Here is a 21,534-nt window from a genome sequence, read left to right as displayed (position 1 = left end):
GGTAATTAGATATAACCTTTGCTCAGGAAGCTTACAGTCCAATAGGAAAGATAAAATAGATATACCTATGGACTATATGAATCTGATGGAGAAATTTAGAGAGTTTTTAAGCATTCTTCCATAAGAAAGTGTACCACTGAGGTAATACCAGTGTTAGGAAAGTAGGTAGCATTCACTGTAAGAAATGTCCTTTGTAAGAAATGTAGATGATCATTCTATAATAGCATGTTAATGTTTGAATTCCCTTTATAACTTGCTTTAGTAATTAATGGTGAAAAAGCCACTTTGGAAACCCCAACATTTGCTCAGAAACGCCGGCGTACTCTGGATATGTTGATTCGATCTTTGTACCAGGATCTGATGCCAGATTTGCATAAGGTAAACCTTGAGTCCATGGTCTTTTTCCTTCTCATGGGGTCTGAGTTGAGAACACATGGCCTAGCAATGAGTTTCTAATTAGAAAATATAGGAGCTACCTTTATCCTTGCTGTCAAGACTGTATTGTGAGTTTCTAATTAGAAAATATAGGAGCTACCTTTATCCTTGCTGTCAAGACTGTACTGAAGCCACCATGGCTGGCATGCTCACATTTTTACCACAATAAAGAGGAATGTTGAGTGTCCAAATAAAGAAATGTGATTTTCTGTTCACTGTGGAAATTGAGGTGCAGGCTGAAGGCATAGTGTAGATCAGCAGTCCCTGGAGCATTGAAGAGTGCTTTTTTGGGTTGGCTGTCCTTGGTGATACTACTCAACATTGCCAGTGCCATGGAGTTTGTAGGTAAGCAAAAATGGGCATTGTAAAGAACGACGGGGTACTTTCTCAAGTTTAGAAAGGAGTTTTACTGACTAGCCCCATATTCAGGCACTGAAATAAGCTTTTACATTTACTTGAAAATCCTCTTTGTGCTAGACACATCCAAGCCTGAGGTAAATCCACATTGATCAGACACAGCACCTCCCTTGAGAAACTCATTGCCTCAAGGGGCACGTGTGCTTTTTCCAGGCTTCCAGACTCAGTGTGAAATCACCAGCTGTCAGGGACTCTGATTCAAAGGAAAACTATCATTGTTTAAAAACGTTTTCCTTATTTAGCAAAGAAACATACAACAAATGAGGAGCCACCCTAGAATCTGTGAATTCATAAACTTCAGTAAAAATAATTGCTAAAGATATGTGTAAATAAACATAACGCCAGGTTTCAGGTATTTGCCCGGGGAAAAGGTAGGATAGTAAAATGAGCACAGTGACCACCACCATTCTGTAGGTACCCCTTGACTTCTGACTGGTCGGTATACCCTAACTACTGGCAAGGACTGGGCCAGACTAACCCCAGGGCCTAGAGAGCAACCCATAATCTGTAATCTGCCAATTCCTTTTTTTCCCTAAGGCCATAGAAGGATATAGAGAGGATACAGAAAGGGTACCAAGCATCTGAAGCATCATTGCCTTACACAGGCCATCCCTGACCCCATTTGAAGCCAAGTCTTTCTGTTAACTGTTCTCATGGCCCTCGTATTTCTCCTTGATAAAAATTATCACATCATAATTATGCAATTAGTTACTTAATTTGTCTTCCTCTTTATACTCTGCTCCACAAGGACACTGTGTCTATCAGATTTCCCGAGTTTGGCTGAGTAGTAGGTCCTCAATAAATGCTTGCCGATTGAATGAGTATATGTCATTCTCTTGGTTTGGATGAGAACTAACAATTACTGAGTATATGCCAAGTGTCTTATATGCATTACCTCATTTAATCCTTACTACACACTTAGGAGAGGAATTAGCCTCACAAAGAAACAGACTCAAAAATTAATTTGCCCAAGGTTACCCACAGGGTGACAGAGTTGCACAATTTCAGGAGGCGCCACTCTATGAGAATGGCATCCCTGGACCTGTGCAACAAGATGATGCCACAAGGGGACACAACGAGGAAACACAATGAGAGACATAACAAGCAGGGAACAGAAGTGGTTCAAGTGGAGCTCCCACATAGGAGCTCCCAGGTTTTGTTCCCAGTGCCTCCTAAAATGAAGAGGAGACACAAAGCAGATAGCAAGTACAAACCAACAGGGGTGGGGGTGAGGGGATAAATAAATCTTAAAAAAAAAAAAGCCAGAGGATGACACTTGTCAACCATTTTTGGAACTCCTAACTTTTTTTTCTTTTTTAGAACATGCTTAATAGACGATCTTTTAGTGATGTCTTACCAGAATCACCCAGGTCCGCACGAAAGAAAGAGGAGGCCCGCCAGGCAGAGTTTGTAAGAATAGGACAGGTGGGTTTTATCCTGAAACTTTTTGTTTTGCTAAACATGTAGTTGTGAATCCCATCTAAACCAGATGGCCCACCTGCAAAGAATTTTGTTTGCATACTTTTTGTAGGAGCTCTGTAATTTCCCCTAGGATTACTGAGTGTGATTCTTAATAACCATGTAGGTATAGTCCTCTGCAGGTGTGAATGAGAGAAAAGCACTCTGCAGAAGAGTTCATGCTACTGACTCGAACCAGAGGCCGTAGTGTCCAGATCTGGACTCCCTTTTGTCAGGGGAGTGTATACCACTTGACTGCCTCCTGGGAATTTTTGGAGGAGTGGGGAGCCAATGTGAGAAAAGCACGTTGAACTCCTCCCTAGCAGGAGTAAGCCCAAAGCAGCAGCATCATTCACAGAAGACCCGAATCTCCACGCTACCACATGGAGGCAGTCGTCACAATTAGGTGTTTTCCAGTCATCACCTTATTCCAGACTTACACATTAAATCACTCTCCAGTTGCCTTGCTCCTATGTGACACTAGTATTTCTCAGTTTCCAGAGGTGACACAGCTTCCTGCCTTGCCCACATCTCAGTAGAAAGAAGGAGGAATACTGCTAGCTGCAGATAATGTTCTTATCCGAAAGCAGATGGCTAAGCAAGGCAGGTGAAAGAAGGAAAGTCCTGTGAGGCAGGAAATCTTAAAGGCAAAGATAACTTTCTCGCAAATCAGTGCAGTATTACAGACATTTTCAAACACTGCTCTTTGTTTAAAGATATCCTACCCTACTTCCAAAGATTCTGACTCAATCCAGTTTGAGGAGGGACCTGGGAATCTGTATTTTTTCAGTGTTTCCACAGTTTGGAAATCACTGTACTGATACATTGATCAACTGAAATGATAGTCTGCATTTGGAGGTAATCTGGACTGGGACACTATAATTAGGGCTTCAACATATCCAGCTGACTTCATTCCTTATCTTAAATAATAAAGCAGGTAGGAAACTGAAAATTATTCTGAAATTACTCCTGCTCTTTTATTTTTCTTTCTTTTTCAAATCATAGTTTTTTATCCTGTTGTTCTTTTACTGTCTGATAAATTCTAAAAGAGATCTCTCTTCTGCTAAGGCACTAAAACTGAAATCCATTGTGAGAGGAGATGCTCCATCAAGCTTGGCAACTTCCGGGATCTGTAAAAAAGAGGTGAGTTGATAATGCTTTCAAGTTGAACTGCCAGTGTCCTTTATCCTTTGTAGAAGAGGGAATGCTACTGACTCAAAGCAGAAAGATCATAGTGCCTTGGAAAGAGGTTGGTTGGGCAGGAGGAAGAAAACTTGTTTACTGCAGAGTCCTCAGGCAAAGCCTCAGATAAAGTCAGGTAGACTTATAGTGAGAACCTCCTCTTATTTCCATAGTGTGCACGTGCCTTTGCATGCTTAAATGGAGCAGAACTGATCGGGCAGGCTAGATTCAGCAGTGCTTCTCAAGCTTTATGTGCATACAACACCTGGACATCTTGGTCAAATGCATATTCTGATTCAGTAGGTCTGGGATGGGGTCAAGCATCTACATTTCTAACGAGCTTTCATGTGATGCCTGTGCCGCTGCCCACAGACCATGCTTTGTACAGTAAGGCTCTAGAGTAGTGCTTCTCAAACTTTACTGTATATTGGAATCATCCCCAGAGTTTCTGGTTCAGTAAGTCTGGGGTGGAGACTGAGAATTTGCATTTCTAACAAGTTGCTAGGTGATGCTGATCTGTTGGTCAAAGGACCACAGTTGAAAAACTACTGCTTAATCTATAGTTTACTCAGCCAACCAAAAAAAATTCTGTGGCCTATCTACTCCTTGTTTCTACTTTCCATGGAAAAAGATCTAGGTTCTAATCAAAAATAGAAGAAGAAAAATACAAACAAGTTGCAATACAAACTTATACACATGATTTTGAATTGTAAAACAACACCTTATATTCTTTAAATAATCTAGTAATTATGTCTATGTTCAGGATATATACAAGTTTTGTTTTGTTTTTAAGATTTTATTTTTATTTATTTCTCTCCCTTTCTTCACCCACCCGCCCCAGCTGTCTGTTCTCTGTGTCCATTCTCTGTGTGTTGTTCTGTATCCGCTTGTATTCTTGTTAGTGGCACTGGGAATCTGTGACTCTTTTTGTTGCATCATCTTGCTGCACCAGCTTTCCGTGTGTGCGGCCCCACTCCTGGGCAGACTGGACTTTCTTTCACACTGGGTGGCTCTCCTTACGGAGCGCACTTCTTATGCGTGGGGCTCCCCTACGCGGGGGACACCCCTGCATGGCACAGCACTCCTTGTGCGCATCAGCACTGCATGTGGGCCAGCTCCACATGGGTCAAGGAGGCCCTGGGTTTGAACCGTGGACCTCCCATGTGGTAGGCGGATGCTCTTCCATTGAGCCAAGTCTGCTCCCCTACAAGTTATTTAAATGAAACAAAATCATAGGCAGCATATCACTAAAGAAGTATCCATCATAAGAATAAAAGAATTATGTGTATATTCAGTTCAGTGATAAAGGTATGGATGATTTGTATTTGAATTGCAGAACTTTCATACTTTCAAGTCTGGTTCCAGGAAAATGATAAATTAAAAATATAGGGGAGGGAAGTGGATGTAGCTCAGTGGCTGAGTGCCTGCTTTCCACAAGGTCTTGGGTTCAATCTCCAGTACCTCTGAAAAAAATAAATAAAATATATAGGGGAGCAGGTGTAGCTCAGTGGTTGAGCGCCTGCTTCGCATATACGAGATCCCAGGTTCAATCCTATTTTAAATTAAAATACATATATATAATTTTTGCTAAAAACTACAAGCAACTTCAGACATGATTGATGGCAAAGCATCCTTTCCAAAGATCACAAAAATTCCACTAACTGCTTTTTCATGCATGTAGTAAGAATTTTCAGTGTTGCCAAGTACTTTATAAGTACCAAATTCCAGTAAGATTTAATTACATTCTTAATAAGAAGCTCTTAAATGTATATAAAAACAAAAGTCTGTGGAACTGTAACTTATTTACCAGTGAACATCAGAGAAAGAGCTTGTACTTTTTGGATCACTTCATAGTCTACCAATGGGCCACAGACCATCCTTGGAGAAATGCTCCTCTAGAGAACATTACGGGCTGCTGTGTAGATGTCTCTACAGAGGCCAAAGTCCCATGCTGTTCCCAAGAATTTTCTATTTCAAAAGAATTTGGCTTTGCCCACCTCCTAAGCATCCATCATTTTGTGAGCTATGTTCTTAAAGGGAGCCATTGAAGAGTCCTATACTTAGGCAGAAAGGCCTGGAGACCACATTCTTACCCTAAAGGATCTGTACCAGGCCCCTTGGTGTAGTGCAATGGCAATGCCATCAAATCTCCAACCAGATCCTGTGTGAGGCCAGATTGCTAATGCTTCATACACTGACATTCAGTGGTTCCTCAGAGGTCACTGAGTCAGTCACTGGCCCCTCTGTGGACCCATGAAAGCAATTGGACCCCCACCCCCTGCCCCATTAAAATGTACAAATGACACATACACACAGCACTTTGAATACAATTTCAGAGGTTTCCTAGACCTCCTTCAGACATCCAGGCATCCTCATAGGGTGTTGGATCTTCTGGATTAGGAACCTCTGTTCTACATAAGTGTTCTAAAATGGCATGCTTTGGTCAGAGAACATTTGTTAGGAGTTGGTCGTTCTGTCTTTGTGTCACCTAGTGCTCTGATGTCTATGTCTGTCTCCTGATTGGCATTCATAATGGCTTTGCTTCTTCATGTCCTCTTGCTATAAATCACAAACTCAGAATTGCCAGAAATCTTTTTGAGGAAATGCCATTTGAATTAATGACCTGCACTTGTAGAGTCTTCTTTCAAATTTATAAAATGTTTTCACATTCTTTGGGTGATCTTTTCAGAACAGTACAAGCTGCATTTTAGCAATTAAAGTATTCTTGTTGAGGCTTATGGGTTTCTTAAAGGGAGAGCATACTTTTCTAAGATAGCAATAATACATACAGTATTTAGACTCAGCCCTGATGACACCCTTGAAGGTGGTCCTTAGAACCTGAGCCTCTACTTTGCATAAAGACACACCTGCTCATGCACACACAGACTCTTATATAATCCTGGGTGGGACATATCAAAGGCTGTTGTGTCTGAGAGTGAAAATCTCAACTTGTTCCTCAGAATCTCCAAAAACTTCCTTTGTCCTTTGCAGCTGAGCCAGGTATTATGGAAGAAAGTTAAAGATTATGTTGAAAATGTCCACAATTCTGATATGACAGTGGCCTGCCAGCTGCACACATCCACACACAGCACTGGGGCAGTTGTGAGGGAGAGCAACTCTTTAAGCCTGAAGTAAATGAAAGTAAGACTCAAGGGGAAAGTTCACACAGTATGAGCATGTCACACAGGGAGAATGTGAGTAGTTTCATTGGCAGAGGTTGCCATTTTATACAAGCAAATGTTATATTTTTCTTTAAGATTTATAGCCTTAAATGGGTCAATAAACATTTTCATCTTAAGACAATATCAATCTTTTGCTTTATGTATAGTTTAATAATTTTTCCTGAATCAGCAACACAGGAATCTGACTTTTTAATAGAATTATGTGGGATTTCCTTCATGATGAGCTAATGTGAATTCCCCCAAAAGTAGGCCCAATTGGCCCAATTTCCAGATGTTCAAGAAATATGTTTGCGTAGAAAAAGTTACCAACACATTGATTTCCCCCGAAGAACATTATAACAATGTAGAAACAGGTCATTGTACCAGAAATTTGTGAATTTATTCATTTCCTATTGCATGCATATTTGAAAGGAGACTTTTCTTCTTAAGAAAGGTGTAACAGTCCTTTCCCCATTTTGCTACCAGGGTTTGGAGTGGCTCTGCTCCCACAGGGTTATCTGTGTTACTGTTTCAGTCATTTTACTGTACATTTCCATTTGATAGGCCGCAGTGTATTTTTTCTGGTGCACTTATTTTCCGATGCTTGTATTGCCTCGCAGCCTTGGGAGCCCCAGTGTTTCTGCAGTAATTTCCCTCACGAAGCCGTGTGTGCAGATCCCTGGGGCCAGGCCTTGCTGGTTTCCACTGATGCCGGCGTCTTGCTAGTGGATGGTTAGTGAGTAGCTGCTCCTACAAATGTCTTTATTTGTGTAACTTGTAGAATTTCTAAGATGGGTAACAACAAACCAACTTCCTTTAGACCATAAATGTGTCTTCAGCAGTGAGGTTAGCAGTTTCATTTTCTTATAAAATTCACCTCTTGTTTTCAAGACAAGCAGAGAGATTATATTCTGAACCAAGCAAGCTGGAGTGTGAGCCCTGAGTGATAGTTCTTCCTTTCCGCAAATGTCTGATTAGACTGTAGAAATCAAATGACCTGCAAAAAGGATCTCCTTTTTCAGGCAATACTTAACCGTGACTAAAACTTTAACTTAAATTACAAGACCATTATTACTTAGAGCCAATGTTTCAGGGAAATGCTCTCTCTTGAAGCCTTTTTTAAAATATTAAATCCTGATTCAAAACTTGATATCCAAAACAAACAATAAGAATCTTAGAAAATCCATGTTTGATTATTAATAGAAATAAAAAGATTTTGACAGGGAGACAAATTTCTACTCAATATAAAATCAAACTTTCTGACAGACCTACCAGGCAAGTAGGTCAGCCTGCCTGGGGAGATAGTTCCCTGTCACCACAGATCAGGCATCAGTTTGGACGTGCCCTTGACAAGGATACTGTTGACTTCAAACAGGATTTAGTTCAACTTCAAACAGGATTTAGCCTCGAGGACTGTGTGGACCCTTCTAGCAGGGAGGCCCTTTGGATTATTCCACATTCCTAATGAATGCTAAATACTGGCAACAAGTCTCCTTGGGGCTTCAGAGGCATAGAGTCATCATCGTCCAAAGGTACTTTCCCAGACTGCACAGAAGCAACTCTGCCCAGTCTCTGGTTATCATAGTGATATTTATGAGAATACCAAAAGCCACTACTGTGAGAGTGACAAAATGACCTAAAACTCCACAGTATCCTCCTTCCCTTCAACAATGACCTTTACTCCCTCCCTTAGACTCTTACTGGGTGCATGCACTAGTACGTGCTGTGTGCTGGGCTACGTGCTAGGTGCCTCTTGTAGTGTGATGAGAGAGGTGGACTGTGCTTTATAATGGACTGGATTCTGACATTATCTGTTATTTTTTTATATATGTTTTAATTGTGTGTCCATAACATAATTGCATATATAACTAAGTTAATGAAAGGCAGATAATTCAAAATCCATAAATCCAGAATTTAAATGCAATATTTAATATTTTAACTACAAAGCAATTAGAATAACTTTAATGGAAAAATTACCTATCCTCTCTAGGCCTCAGGTTTCTCTAAAGTGCAAATAATTTTTTTAAGTGCCTGAAGAATAGTTCATAATAAAAACAAATGAAATAAATAAAATGGGGATAATAGCTACCAAGAGGGATTGTGGGGATTAAATAAAGTTATCTATGTTAAGTGCTTAGAACAGTGTCGGGCACATAGTAATAACTTATTTAATGGCAGCTGTTATTTTTACTGTGTCTCTATGAACTTAGATTTTTTGCTAAAGGTACATCCAAATAAAATAATTTATAAAAATACTTAAACAAAATTGGACCTTAGATTTTCAGTCTAGTCTCTTAGTTTTAGAGATGAAGAAACTGAGGCCTAAAGAACTGATATGTTTAATATAACATTTTGTATGATCTATGTATCTTTTAAAAATCTATTAAAAAATAAATATTAAAAAAAAAAAGAACTAATATGACTTGCCCAAGGTTACACAGCTGATTAGTGGCCCATCTGAAACTAAGACCCAGATATGATTTTAGTCGCATGTTCTTTCCACTAAGCCAGTTACATTTTTTAATTAAAATTCAACTAAACTCTACCAATGTTTTTGTCTTTATTTTAAACAGACTTCCAAAAATATAATCATGGGCAAATAATTATGAAAAATGTTGCGATTAAAAGAGTGTTAAATTTTACCTGCCTTCCTTTTGGGAAAGGAGAAAATATGCTTCATAGTATCTATTTGTAAGGATGGCCTAAAAACAGAAGAAAATTCTATTTGAGTTGAGTTAATGTAAAATCCAAACTAAGATTATCATCTTGCTTTCTGAAATACAGATATATAAGGATTATTTCTATTCTTCAGGAAAATCTTTTCTTCCAGATTTGAAGTTAGCTTTACATAGGCAGTAGCCATGTGCACCTTACAGATTAAATTTATTTTTCAGACTACTTTTTCAGGTCCTGATTATATAGGGATGCTTCCCTGTTTGAAACCTGAGGGTTTCTTTGTATTCGTTGTTCTGCTTTTAAGCCATAATTCTCTTATTTCTTTGTTTACCTTTTTCTTATCTACATTTAATCATGAATGAATCTCTCCATTTGATTTCAGACTGAGTTCTACTCTATCCCATTAGCTTCTCCTTAATTTCATTAGATTTACCCACTCCATGGTCTACTCCTTTCAAGGTCCTTTTCAAAAGTCAAGGTCCTTTGTATTCCAAGTGTAGCAAAACTTACTCTAAAGGGAGACAAAATAGTGATTCAATATGTAAAAACCATTTGTTTTGGTTGTAAAGTAACAGAAAGGCAGGTTCTAAAAGATGATTGGTTTCTTCATAAAAAGATTACAAGCAGGGGAAAAAAATGCTAGGAAACAATCATGGGGATCCACATGTCACTTTCTCATATCCTTACCTCCTGCCTCTACTTCTTGTGCTGTGTAGAAACATGTTCAGCCATCTGAGAAAGATTTCAGGGAGAATAGATGCTAATTTACTCTACACATGGTCTGGCATACAGCATACTTTTCTTTTAAATGTTAAGCGAAGTACTTCTGTCACTTCCTAATTCTTCACAGTACTGTTGCTTCTGTGGTCACTCCATCAGTCCAGAGGGATATGGTGCTGCTTTTATGCTGTAGCACTGATTAAGGGCACAGACTTTGTCCTTGCACAGACCTGGGTTCCACATGCTCAAGGTGTGACCTTGGACAAATTATTAATGCCTCTGTGCCTTAGGTTCCTCATTTGCGAAATGGGAATAATAAAAGTTTCTACCTAATAGGGTCATTGGAACATTTAAATTAAACAACATGTGAAACACTTAACATTAGGATCTGGTGCATAGTGTGCCCTCAGTGTATTTTCCCTGCTGTTGCTGCTGTTATTGTTATCCCACAAATGGAAATTATCATAGTTATTTAGCCAAATATGATGATGTATACTGGAGTGACCATGTGTTTTGAAACATTAAGACTTTCCCCAGCAGAAGTACAAAGACCCTGATGATTGATTTCTTTTTATGAAGGTCTGGGGTAGAGGAGGTAGGAAAGTGGTTGATGGGTTATCACAAAATTTACATTAGCCCCAGTAATTAAGGGAAACCTCAGACTAGCCCTGAGTCAAAAAGATCTGTGCTCTGACAATCCAGAGCACTCACAAGTCTGCTATAGGAGGAGAAGATCTCTTCCCCACTGAGAAGGTCATTAATCCTGATAATAGAAGGTCTTGTCCCTTTTGGGTATCATCCAGGGATGGATGAATTTCCATTCAGACTTAGATTTCTGAAAGAGGCAAGATCCTGAGAGCCCCTTGTACTTAAATTATAACTAGACAAACAAACCCAAACCCACAGCAGAGCACTTGAAGACCAATGTGCAGATCAAAAATGAGATCACCAACTCTCTTCTTGCAATGTCTACATCATCCCTGGGCATCTCTACTTTGCCTCAGTTCTACATCAAGTTCGGAACAGATCCTTTTACTTGTGGCGCAGCCTTAATAAATCTTTTATCCCCCCACCCCCACCCCATGTTCTAGGGTCCCCCAGGAGCAAAGTAATTGCTCCCAATTTTAAAAGCCCAATATGTAAGCTTAAAAACAAATCCTAGGTCTTTAATCATCCATTTACCTGAAATATTCCTGAGCATTTCCACTTAGAGCTGGGGTTTTATCCTGTTATTTGAACGATTTAATTGACCATTTTCTTCCAGTCTGATTTACTTGTTTTTGCTTAAAGAGGAGATTTCTTATTCCTACATGGAGAAATACTGAAAATCTATAGACAAACTACTACTGATAGAGACATAGGATATGTTAGAATTGTATTTATTTTAAACATGGAAAGGAATTTTTAATTTTGCTTTCATGAAAAATATACAAAATTACCTAAGATGTGATGCAATTTCAAATACTGCATAAAAATAAGAAAATATTTAAGAGAAATGGCTGATCTTATTCTTTTTTTTTCACCTGGTGTTCAGTCCTTCAGTATAACCCCAGTAATAACTGGGAATGAGAGGTTTTTCTTTTTCTTTAATGAACATTGAGAAGAATATTGTTTGTGAGCCCTTGCTGCTATGTTCACTGTATAGACTTCTGAATGCCTTTGGGAAGAAAATATCTGTACTTCTCCCTGAGTTGAGAAGAGATTAATGCTTGAACTTGTTGCATAGAATTTAGGAAAGCTCTAGAAGCAACTTCCTTTCTTGCCTAGAGAGACCTGGGGTTCTAAAACTACCTACAGGCACATTTTATTAGCACTAAGGAAAAAACATGGGCATGGTTACAGTGTTGGGTAACTAGGTTTCCTTTTCAGATGACCTTCCATCAGTGCTGGTGTTTGACAAAACTCTGCCCGTGAAGCAGATGCATGTGCTTGAGACTCTGGACCTTCTTATCCTCAGAGCAGACAAAGGTGGTATTCCTCTTCTGTGTGGCATGCTCTGGGAGGTAGGAAGGCATGTAGCCTTCTGCAGGTGGACACTGAAGGTCACATGGGACTGACTACATATACCATGCAAGCTGCATCTTTTCCTGATGCCCACTTATTCCCTGGGGAGGGACAATGGAGACAGAAGAGAGGCTGGGGGCAGGGGTCATCTTGAACTGTTAGGTAAAGATGATGTTAGGTAAAAGGTGTCTGGGACACCTCCTATCATGATTCCGCTAGCAGTTGTTTTCCCTGCATAGTCTGCCCTTTCAGCCTTCTAGGTCATTTAGCTTTTCTATCTTAATTTCCTCCTCCATCTTTTTTATCTCACCAGGAAAAGATGCCCGCCTCTTTGTCTTCAGGCTAAGTACTGTGCAAAAGGGCATCGAGGGGAAACAGACTGTGAAGAGCAAGTATGACTGCAGAGAAAATAAGCTTGAGAAAACAAAAGGTGACTTGATTCTTCATATTTGGTGGCCTCTGTTCACTTAATTTTTTTTTCTTAGACTTGTCATGTTTTACTGGAAATAAAAAATGAGAGGAATTTTATCTTACTGGTTTGTTTTTACTTGGAAGCATCACAAAAATAGCATCACTATTTCCTGAAGAGAAGCTTGAAAGATAGAAAAACATGTTGAGGGAAGTGGATTTGGCTCAACTGATAGAATGTCCGCCTACCACATGGGCCCCCTAACCCATGTGGTAAGCTGGCCCACATGCAGTGCTGATGCACACAAGGAGTGCCGTGCCACATAGGGGTGTCCCCTGCATAGGGGAGCGCCACGTGCAAGGAGTGCACCCTGCAAGGCCACCCCACGTGAAAAAAGTGCAGCCTGCCCAGGAGTGGCATTGCACACACGGAAAGCTGATGCAGCAAGATGATGTAACAAAAAGAGACACAGATTTCCAGTGCCGCTTGACAAGAATGCAAGCAGACACAGAAGAACACACAGTGCATGGACACAGAGAGCAGATAAGGGGGCAGGGGTGTGTGGGGGGGGATAAATAAAAAATAAATCTTTAAAAAGAGAAAAAGAAAAACATGTTGAGGACTAGAGGAAATTCTAGACCTGGCCTAACAAGTTTTAGAGGTGAGCTGAGGCACCATTGGCAAAAATCTGTGAGTAAAGAGCGTTTTATAGACTTTGGTTTCTGGAACTCTGATTACCCTTCAATTTAATTCCTATCATGCAGAAGTTATGAAGCTCAGTTCACAAACTCTAGCGTATAGAGAAGACTTTCCTAGTTTTTCTGTAACTCCACCTAATTTTTATTCCAAACCCCCCCTTCTGCCTGGTGACAGAAACATTCTTAGTTAATTTATGGTTCTCCCCTCCCTCCTCATTCAATGGATTATGCTTAATTTCCAAGGTTGTTACGTGTTATCAAAGCCCGGGGACTTCCAAACCCCTTTGTCATCTGCTCAGTATCATTTATTTCTCTTCCCAGGCTGCCACTTATATGCCATTAATACTCACCATAGCAGAGAGCTGAGAATCATTGTTGCAATTCGGAATAAACTGCTTCTGATCACAAGGAAACATAACAAGCCAAGTGGGATAACCAGCATCTCATTGTTATCTCCCCTGTTGGAGTCACCTGTTGAAGAATTCCAGTATATCAGGGTAGGTTTTCTCTTCAAATCGCTTCTCTCCTGACCAACTGTCATGAGGCAGACTCTCTTTGCACCTAGAGTTTGTCATCCCTTGGGGTTGTCCCACTGTTTGGTAACCAAGGGGAAACCTTCTAGTTTCCCCTGGAAGACAAAGGCAAATGGCTTTCCCCTACTCTGCCCAGCTCATCCAATGATGCTATTCTAGGTGCATTCTAGGTATTAGGGATATAACTGTGAACAAAGCAAAGTCTCTTCTTTTGTGGAAATAGACGGATAACAGAAATAAGCATATAAATATATGATAGCAGGCAGAAATAAGTACTGAGGATAAAAAATAAAGTAGGGTAAGGGAACAAGAATAATGGAGTGGTGTCTATTTTAAAAGGCTATGCTGGAAAGCCCTCTCTGAAAACGTTCTTTGAGCAGAGACCCAAAAGAAATAGGAGAATGAGTGATGAGGCTCTCTGGAGAAAGAGAATTCCAGGCAGAAAGAGCAGCTAGTCAAGGGCTTCGAGGCCCTATTTGAAGCACAGTCAAGAGGATGAGGTAGCTGGAGCAGAGTGAACAGGCAATGAGGCAGAGAGTACTGGAATCAGATTCTTTCCAACCCTGAAGGCCATTGCAAGGATTTTGGCTTTGACTGAGTGAAGTGGGAAGCCATTGGCAGGTTTGAGCCAGAGAAATGTTGTGTTATAAAAAGGTGATTGGGTACTGTGTGGAAGAGAGCAAAAGGAGCCAAGAGTGGAAATAAGGACCTGCTAGGAGGATAATGCAAGGTTCTAGCAAGAGATGATCGTGGCTTTGGTAGCAGTGAAGGTGAAAAAGCAGTCGGCAAAGCTGCCCTGCCCCCTTCATCAGCAGGATTTGTCAATAGATTGAGGTAGTACCTTGAAGAGAAGCCTGCTCAAGGGTTCCAGAACAGGGTTGAGTTCCTTCCATGATCTTCCCTCTTCCCACCTATTATCTTTTTTAAAACTCTGATATATTAAGGTGTGAAACATGTCAAATAGTGAACACTAAGGTGGAGTCTGCCTGCGGGTGAGTCAAGAAATTGTTTTTGCCTGTAGTTAAAGCCTCCTGAATTTAGTATATCAATTTATGCTAATATTCAGTTTGAGGGGAACAGACAGATTAACAGTTAAGTTTATGTGCCTTGAAATCAGATTTGCTGAATTTACACCTTGGCCCTACCACATATAAACCTTTGAGCCTGTTTTCTTTTCTGCAAAACAGAATAATCACCATCTGTACTAGATAAGGTTGTTATAAGGATTCACTGAGAGCTGTGCCTGGTATGTGATAAGTGCTTAACAAGGTTACCTATTATTGGGTTTTTTGTTTTTTGGTCTTTATTCATTTTTTTAATATTACATTCAAAAAATATGAGGTCCCCATTTACCCCCCACCCCCTTCACCCCATTCCTCCCCCCATAGCAACATTCTCCTCCATCATCATGAGACATTCATTGCATTTGGTGAATACATCTCTGAGCATCATTGCACCTCATGGTCAGTGGTCCACATCATAGCCCACACTCTCCCACGTTCCATCCAGTGGGCCATGGGAGGACATACAGTGTCTGGTAATTGTCCCTGCAGCACCACCCAGGACAGCTCCAAGTCCCAAAAACGCCTCCACATCTCATCTCTTCCTCCCATTCCCCACACCCAGCAGCCACCATGGCCACTTTCTCCACACCAATGCCACATTTTCTTCGATTACTAGTCACAGTAGTTCATGAATAGAATATCAGTAAGTCCACTCTAATCCATATTCTATTCCTCCATCCTGTGGACCTTGGATTGGTTGTGTCCACTCCACATCTATATCAAGAGGGGGCTTAGATTCCACATGGATGCTGGATGCAATCCTCCTGCTTTCAGTTGTAGGCACTCTTGGCTCCCTGATGTGGTGGCTGACCTTCTTCAACTCAATGTTAGCTATGGGGGGTAAGTCCAATAAACCAGACTGTAGGATCTGAAGTCTGTTGAGGCTCAGGGCCTGGCTATCATATGGTCAGTCCAGAGATTCAGGTCCCCTGGGTATATATTAAACCCCAGCACTAACTACAATTCTGGTAAAGTAACAGGAAAGGCTTGTGAAAAAAGATCACATCTGAGTCCAGCTCCATCACACAGAAACACAAACTCCAAGGAAGAGCCAACTGACATGGCACTGAACTCCATCTGCCATGACCATAGAACCTGTGGGTCTCTGTAGCCCTCAGAAGAACCAATACCTGGGGTTGTATCTACTTTATCTGTCTCTGGGACTCTGCTGAGGCGTGCATAAGGGCAACCCCTCTGATAACCTCCCGGCTCTTTTTTGGAGACTCATAGCCATATAAATTCATTTGTCCTTTCCATTTCCCCCTTGATTCAGGTCAAAAAGCATTTTTAACTCCTGTTATTACTTCACACCAAAAGCACAAGCAGCAAAAGAACAAATAGATAAATGGGACCTCCTCAAAATTAAAGCATTCTGCACCTCAAAGGAGTTTGTCAAGGAAGTGAGAAGAGGGAAACGGACTTGGCCCAGTGGTTAGGGCGTCCGTCTACCACATGGGAGGCCCGGGGTTTGAACCACGGACCCGTGTGGAGCTGTGTGGAGCTGGCCCATGCGCAGTGCTGATGCGCGCAAGGAGTGCCCTGCCACGCAGGGGTGTCCCCCGTGTTGAGGAGCCCCATGCGCAAGAAGTGCGCCCCGTAAGGAGAGCCGCCCAGCACAAAAGAAAGTGCAGCCTGCCCAGGAATGGCGCCGCCCACACTTTCCGTGCTGCTGACGACAACAGAAGCGGACAAAGAAACAAGACGCAGCAAATAGACACAGAGAACAGACAACCGGGGGAAAGGGGGGAATTAAATAAATAAATAAAATCTTAAAAAAAAAAAAAAAGAAAGTGAAAAGAGAGCCTACACAATGGGAGAAAATATTTGGTAACCATATAAGGGATAGGAGACTTATAACCTGCATATATAAAGAACTCCTATATCTTGAAAATAAAAAGATAAACAATCCATTTAAAGGTTACCTATTGTTGTTGTTGTTGTTGTTAAATCACAAGGCAGGACTAGACTATCTAAAGCTAAAATAGACCTTACCTTTGGATCAATTTTGTATACTTGGTTCCTGGTCTCTATCCTTTTCAGTGGACAGAGGTTTGAGTCTTGAGAACAGGTCATGGAAGGGAGAAGTCTACATTATCCCTGGCCCTACTTACCTGCATGCACTGGTCTCTGCAGGAGCCTGGGGAGGGCATCCGTTTTCTGGTTGGAGGCAAGCGGGGATGGTGTACTGGACAATAGGAGGTTGGCAGGAAGCTGGCTGCTTTGTGTCCTAACCCCTTTCTCCTATGTCATTGTCATTCACACAGGAGATCTGTCTGTCCGATTCTCCTGCAGTGATGACCTTAGTGGATGGGCCAACTGAAGAGAGCGATAATCTCATCTGCGTAGCTTATCGACACCAATTTGATGTGGTAAATGAGAGCACAGGGGAGGCCTTCAGGCTGCACCATGTGGAGGCCAACAGGGTAAGTTGACCTTTAAAGGTGCAAGGGGAATCAAAGAAGACTAGGATATGTTGTAATTTCTAACTTTGTGATACCCTGACTAGGATTTCTTTACTACTATGTCCTATTTATCATATCACTATATGTGATATGCTATTTAGGCTGAACCATGAAGTTGCCATTTTTTAGGTCAAAATGGTTCAATCTAATATAATTTAACTGTCCCATTGTGTCATTCAGTTTTTCCTGATCTCACTCTGCCATTCCATCTTTCTGAAAAAAAAAGAGAAGAGTCAGAAAGCTAAATATAAATACCTAAATACATGGGAATTTTGGGAGAAGAAGGTCTTAGTCCAATTGATCCTTTCCCTGGCAACTGGTTTTCTAAGACTAAAGTGAGAAAAATCACTTTATCAAACTTCTTTCATGTGGTGATTATTACTACTTATTTATATTTAATATCCTGGTAATTCATTGGAATGTTTATGGACTTTCTTTTCTCTTAAGATATGTGAAGGTTCAGGAAAAATTGGATTAAAAACAAGTTTTCCTGTTGACTGTGTATTTGTTTTCCCGAAAGCTGTGGAGGAACAGTTACAAATTTTTCTTTCTTTGATGTGCTTTTTTTTTTAAAAAGGTAGAGTTTTTCCCTAAGGGAAAAATGTTTTGTTTTGTTTTTTTAAAAGCTCTTAAATGGGTTAGAGTGACCAGTATGCATAGCACCTGCTTAAGTAAACTAGCAGCGGATAAATGTTTGTTGAGCCTGTATATGTATTCAATCAGACATAGTTACTTGTCTTTGCAAGGAATTTACTATCTAATTGGGGAGATAAGCTCTAGAGAAAAGGAAAAGTTAATGAACAATGTGTTTTACAACAGCTAATCAGAAACAAACCCTGTGGGAATGGGACAAGTTTTTTTTTTTTTACCAAAATGTTCCTGTGCAGCACAGGCACCGACTACAGTGGAGTCAGGAAAGAAAGAGTTTGACACAACCTAGAGTCATTGGGGATTTCAGTTTAATTCAAATTAAATTTCTCCTTGCTTGCTTTATACCAGGCACAAGTGTTTATTGGGCTGACCTAATTTCCTGTCCCCATTCCTCCTCTCTTCTCTGCTAAATCCCCTTGATTCCCCATTTTCAGGCGTCAGCCCTACTTCAGGGTCTAAGACAATCCTAGCTCAATACAGGAAACATTTAAGGAGCCCTCAAGTGGCGTTCTGGAACTCGACCTCAAGGTAGTTTTACCAACAGGGCTACTGTGACTACTGCCCAGCTCTAGCAGCCAGCATTGGCCTGACTCCCTAAACAAAGGTCTCCTCTAAAAGGAACTGCAGACTTAGTAATTAGATCTAGATCTCACTTATTTCCTGTACTCAAATCCCCATCCTCATCATCTGCCCAGAACCCAACAGGTCTTCACTGGGAGCTTAGCCCAGAATCACATGAGAAGTCGGAATGCTAAACTGACAGTGGCTATCTCTCTCAGCTAGGCCTGGGGAACCAGAGCCAAAGCAGTGGCCCTGGCTGAGGATGCCAGTGGGGATTTCACTGCATTTTGGTGAAAACAGTGAAGAGGAGGGTTGGCTAAGTGGAGGAGGTGTGGGAGGAGCACAGTGCTGACCTAGAGGCAGTTGAGAGCCTGGAAGGGGGCTGGAGACAGGCCAACAGAAGACTACCTGGGCCAGCGGCCAGAGGGCTCAAAAGGAATCTGAGAGACATTGGAAAGAGGATGCTTCTGGACAAGGATAAGGAGAGGGTGGGACCCCTGAAACTTTGTAGATAGTTTGCTAACAAAAAGGAGAAAATTTATAAGGGAAACTAGCTGTATGAGAGATAATAGCCTTTACTGAGTGCTCATTCTGCATCAGGCCCTATACTAAAATCTTTGCCTTGTTTCATCGAATTCTCATTTTACAAATCACTGAAGTAAGTACATAATTATTCCAGTTTTACAGATGAAGACCTGACACTAGAGGTTAAGCCATTTATTACAAACCACACAGGAGTAAATGGTATAGCCAGGATTTTAACTCAGATCTGTCTGACCAGAGTCTGTGCTCTTTTCTACTCCTCCACACTGCCTCCTGCATTTTAATGGCTTAGATGGAATCCATTGTACATTGAGAGAACAAAAAGACTAGAAATATGGACTGGAGCTCCAAGGAGAATGTGTGCCTAAGTGCTTAAATTTAGGAATTTTGAGCATGGTGAAGCTATACAAGTGGATATTTTTCTAAAAAAGAACCAAGAAATGGAAGAATAATCTGAAGGGGGAGTAAATACCATCTATCAGAGGCTGTGGAGAATTGGAGGGAGTAGATGAGCAATAGCCAAAGGCCTTTAGTTTCAGGGTGAAGCAATTTTTGTTGAGCTTGGAGAGGGCAGTGTCCCTAATGGTATGGCAACAGCAGCCAGACAATATGGGTTGAGAATACAAGTGAAGAAGTGAAAGGAGCAGGAGATTTTAGAGGATCAGAGTTTGAAAAAATCAAGAAAGATCAAGGACATCATCAGGTCAAGTAGGAAATGAACCAGAGACCCAGTTCAAATATTGGCTTTAGCACTTAACAGTGGTGGGGCTTGAATAAGTGACTTCACCTCTCTGAGTCTCACTTTTGTCATCTGTAGAATAGGAATGATACCTTCTACTTTCCAGGGTTAATGCGAGGTAAAATGAAATAACCCACACAAATATGCTTTGTGAACTGGAGCACTCTGTATAAGTATAAGGCATTTTAATAGAGGAGAGAAGCTGGGAATAGTTCTCAAAAGGTTTGAAAAGACAGTGTGAAAGCCCCAGTGGAGAAAGAAAAGAGTCATTTCTCCTCTGACATACCTACAGTATATTGTGGTATCATGGGCACTGGTGAGGTAGAAATGACTCCACAGCACCTGAGTTTATGGAGGACCAAAGGCCACTGTCATGCATTCACAACTTGAAAAGTCTTTTAATAGTGTCAGTATCCAGCCTGCCCACTATCATTGCCCATTATCATTGCAGGTTAATTTTGTTGCAGCTATTGATGTGTATGAAGATGGAGAAGCTGGTCTGCTATTGTGTTACAACTGTAAGTTAAGAATTTGTTTTCATCTTTATTTGCTAAAATGGGCTGTTCTTTTTCTGGACAGTTTAAAGGGGCTTACCCTTAGCTTTATCTGATGCATCCTTCCTGTACCCCTAATTGCCCTCCAAGGAGCATCTAAAAAATGCATCCCTACCTGACACCCACCCTGAAAGTCCCAATTTCTCTCCAGACCTCTTTGTGAGTTGTCACATGGTGCTATCTCCAGAATATGATGGCTTCCATTTAGGGAGCTCTTACTCTGTGCCAAGTGTTGTGCTCAGAATGTTATAGTCATTGTCTCATTTGATTCTCAGGATGGCCTTGAGCAGGTGCTGTTATTATTCTTAGTTTAGAGATAAGGCAACAGCCTGGAGAGGTGAACTGCCACTTTCAAGGTCATGCAGGTGGTAAGCAGCAGAGCCAGGGTCTGCAACTGGGGCTTTCTTAACAAAAGCACCCAAAACCATGGTTGCTATTTTACTTTTCAGTATTTTCTTAGGTATTAATGAAATCAGCCTCAACCTGCCATAGCCAGGCCTCAGTTGGGTTAGCTTAGGTTAGGTGGCAGGGTGGGTATTGGGCAGACCAAATGATATTAAAAAGAGCCCTTAAGGATTTTTCACATTTTAAAAGCTATTAATATTATACTTCAATAAAAGGATTTTTGTTGATTTGGGTTTTTTTTTTTTTTTAAGATTTATTTTTATTTATTTAATTCCCCTCCCTTCCCCCGGTTGTCTGTTTTCTGTGTCTTTTTGCTGCATCTTGTTTCTTTGTCCACCTCTGTTGTCGTCAGCAGCACGGGAAGTGTGGGCGGCGCCATTCCTCGGCAGGCTGCTCCCTCTTTCGCGCTGGGCGGCTCTCCTTATGGGTGCACTCCTTGCGCGTGGGGCTCCCCTACGCGGGGGACACCCCTGTGTGGCAGGGCACTCCTTGCGCGCATCAGCACTGCGCATGGGCCAGCTCCACACAGGTCAAGGAGGCCCGGGGCTTGAACCGCGGGCCTCCCATGTGGTAGACGGACGCCCTAACCACTGGGCCAAAGTCCTTTTCCCGGTTTTTTTTTTTGTTTTTTTTTTTTTTTTTAAGGCTAACAGAGTAAGAGATTTTCCTGAGTCAAGGCTGCACAGTAAAAAACAATAGAACCTATTTCTTCAGTCTGGAATTGTATCAGTTTAGAGTCGTGATCCATATCACATGGGTCAAATATTTTGATTAGTATTTGATTAAATATAGAAAGTTTTAATTATCAATAAAGCAATTTGTTTGAAAGACATCATCTTTCAAAACTTGAGATTTTATGGGG

General features: G+C 41.1%; 1 protein-coding gene across 8 annotated transcripts in view; it reads left to right on the top strand.

Annotated features, from left to right (window-relative positions):
* The window catches only part of GARNL3 (GTPase activating Rap/RanGAP domain like 3), a 215,880-nt gene that overhangs the window by 171,456 nt on the left and 22,890 nt on the right, over nt 1-21,534 (top strand). For all 8 annotated transcript variants that reach the window (XM_071216986.1, XM_058302888.1, XM_058302887.2 and 5 more), the window contains 9 exons: nt 263-378; nt 2,173-2,277; nt 3,379-3,453; nt 7,274-7,385; nt 11,919-12,017; nt 12,367-12,483; nt 13,482-13,657; nt 17,022-17,180; nt 20,165-20,231. In XM_071216986.1, the coding sequence (XP_071073087.1) occupies nt 263-378; nt 2,173-2,277; nt 3,379-3,453; nt 7,274-7,385; nt 11,919-12,017; nt 12,367-12,483; nt 13,482-13,657; nt 17,022-17,180; nt 20,165-20,231 (1,026 nt within the window). The remainder of the gene's footprint in view (nt 1-262; nt 379-2,172; nt 2,278-3,378; nt 3,454-7,273; nt 7,386-11,918; nt 12,018-12,366; nt 12,484-13,481; nt 13,658-17,021; nt 17,181-20,164; nt 20,232-21,534) is intronic.

The sequence above is a fragment of the Dasypus novemcinctus genome, chromosome 8 (genome assembly GCF_030445035.2).
Source record: "Dasypus novemcinctus isolate mDasNov1 chromosome 8, mDasNov1.1.hap2, whole genome shotgun sequence".
NCBI lineage: Eukaryota > Metazoa > Chordata > Mammalia > Cingulata > Dasypodidae > Dasypus > Dasypus novemcinctus.
The sequence above is the reverse complement of the archived record's forward strand: the minus strand, read 5'-3'. Positions and strand labels throughout refer to the sequence as shown.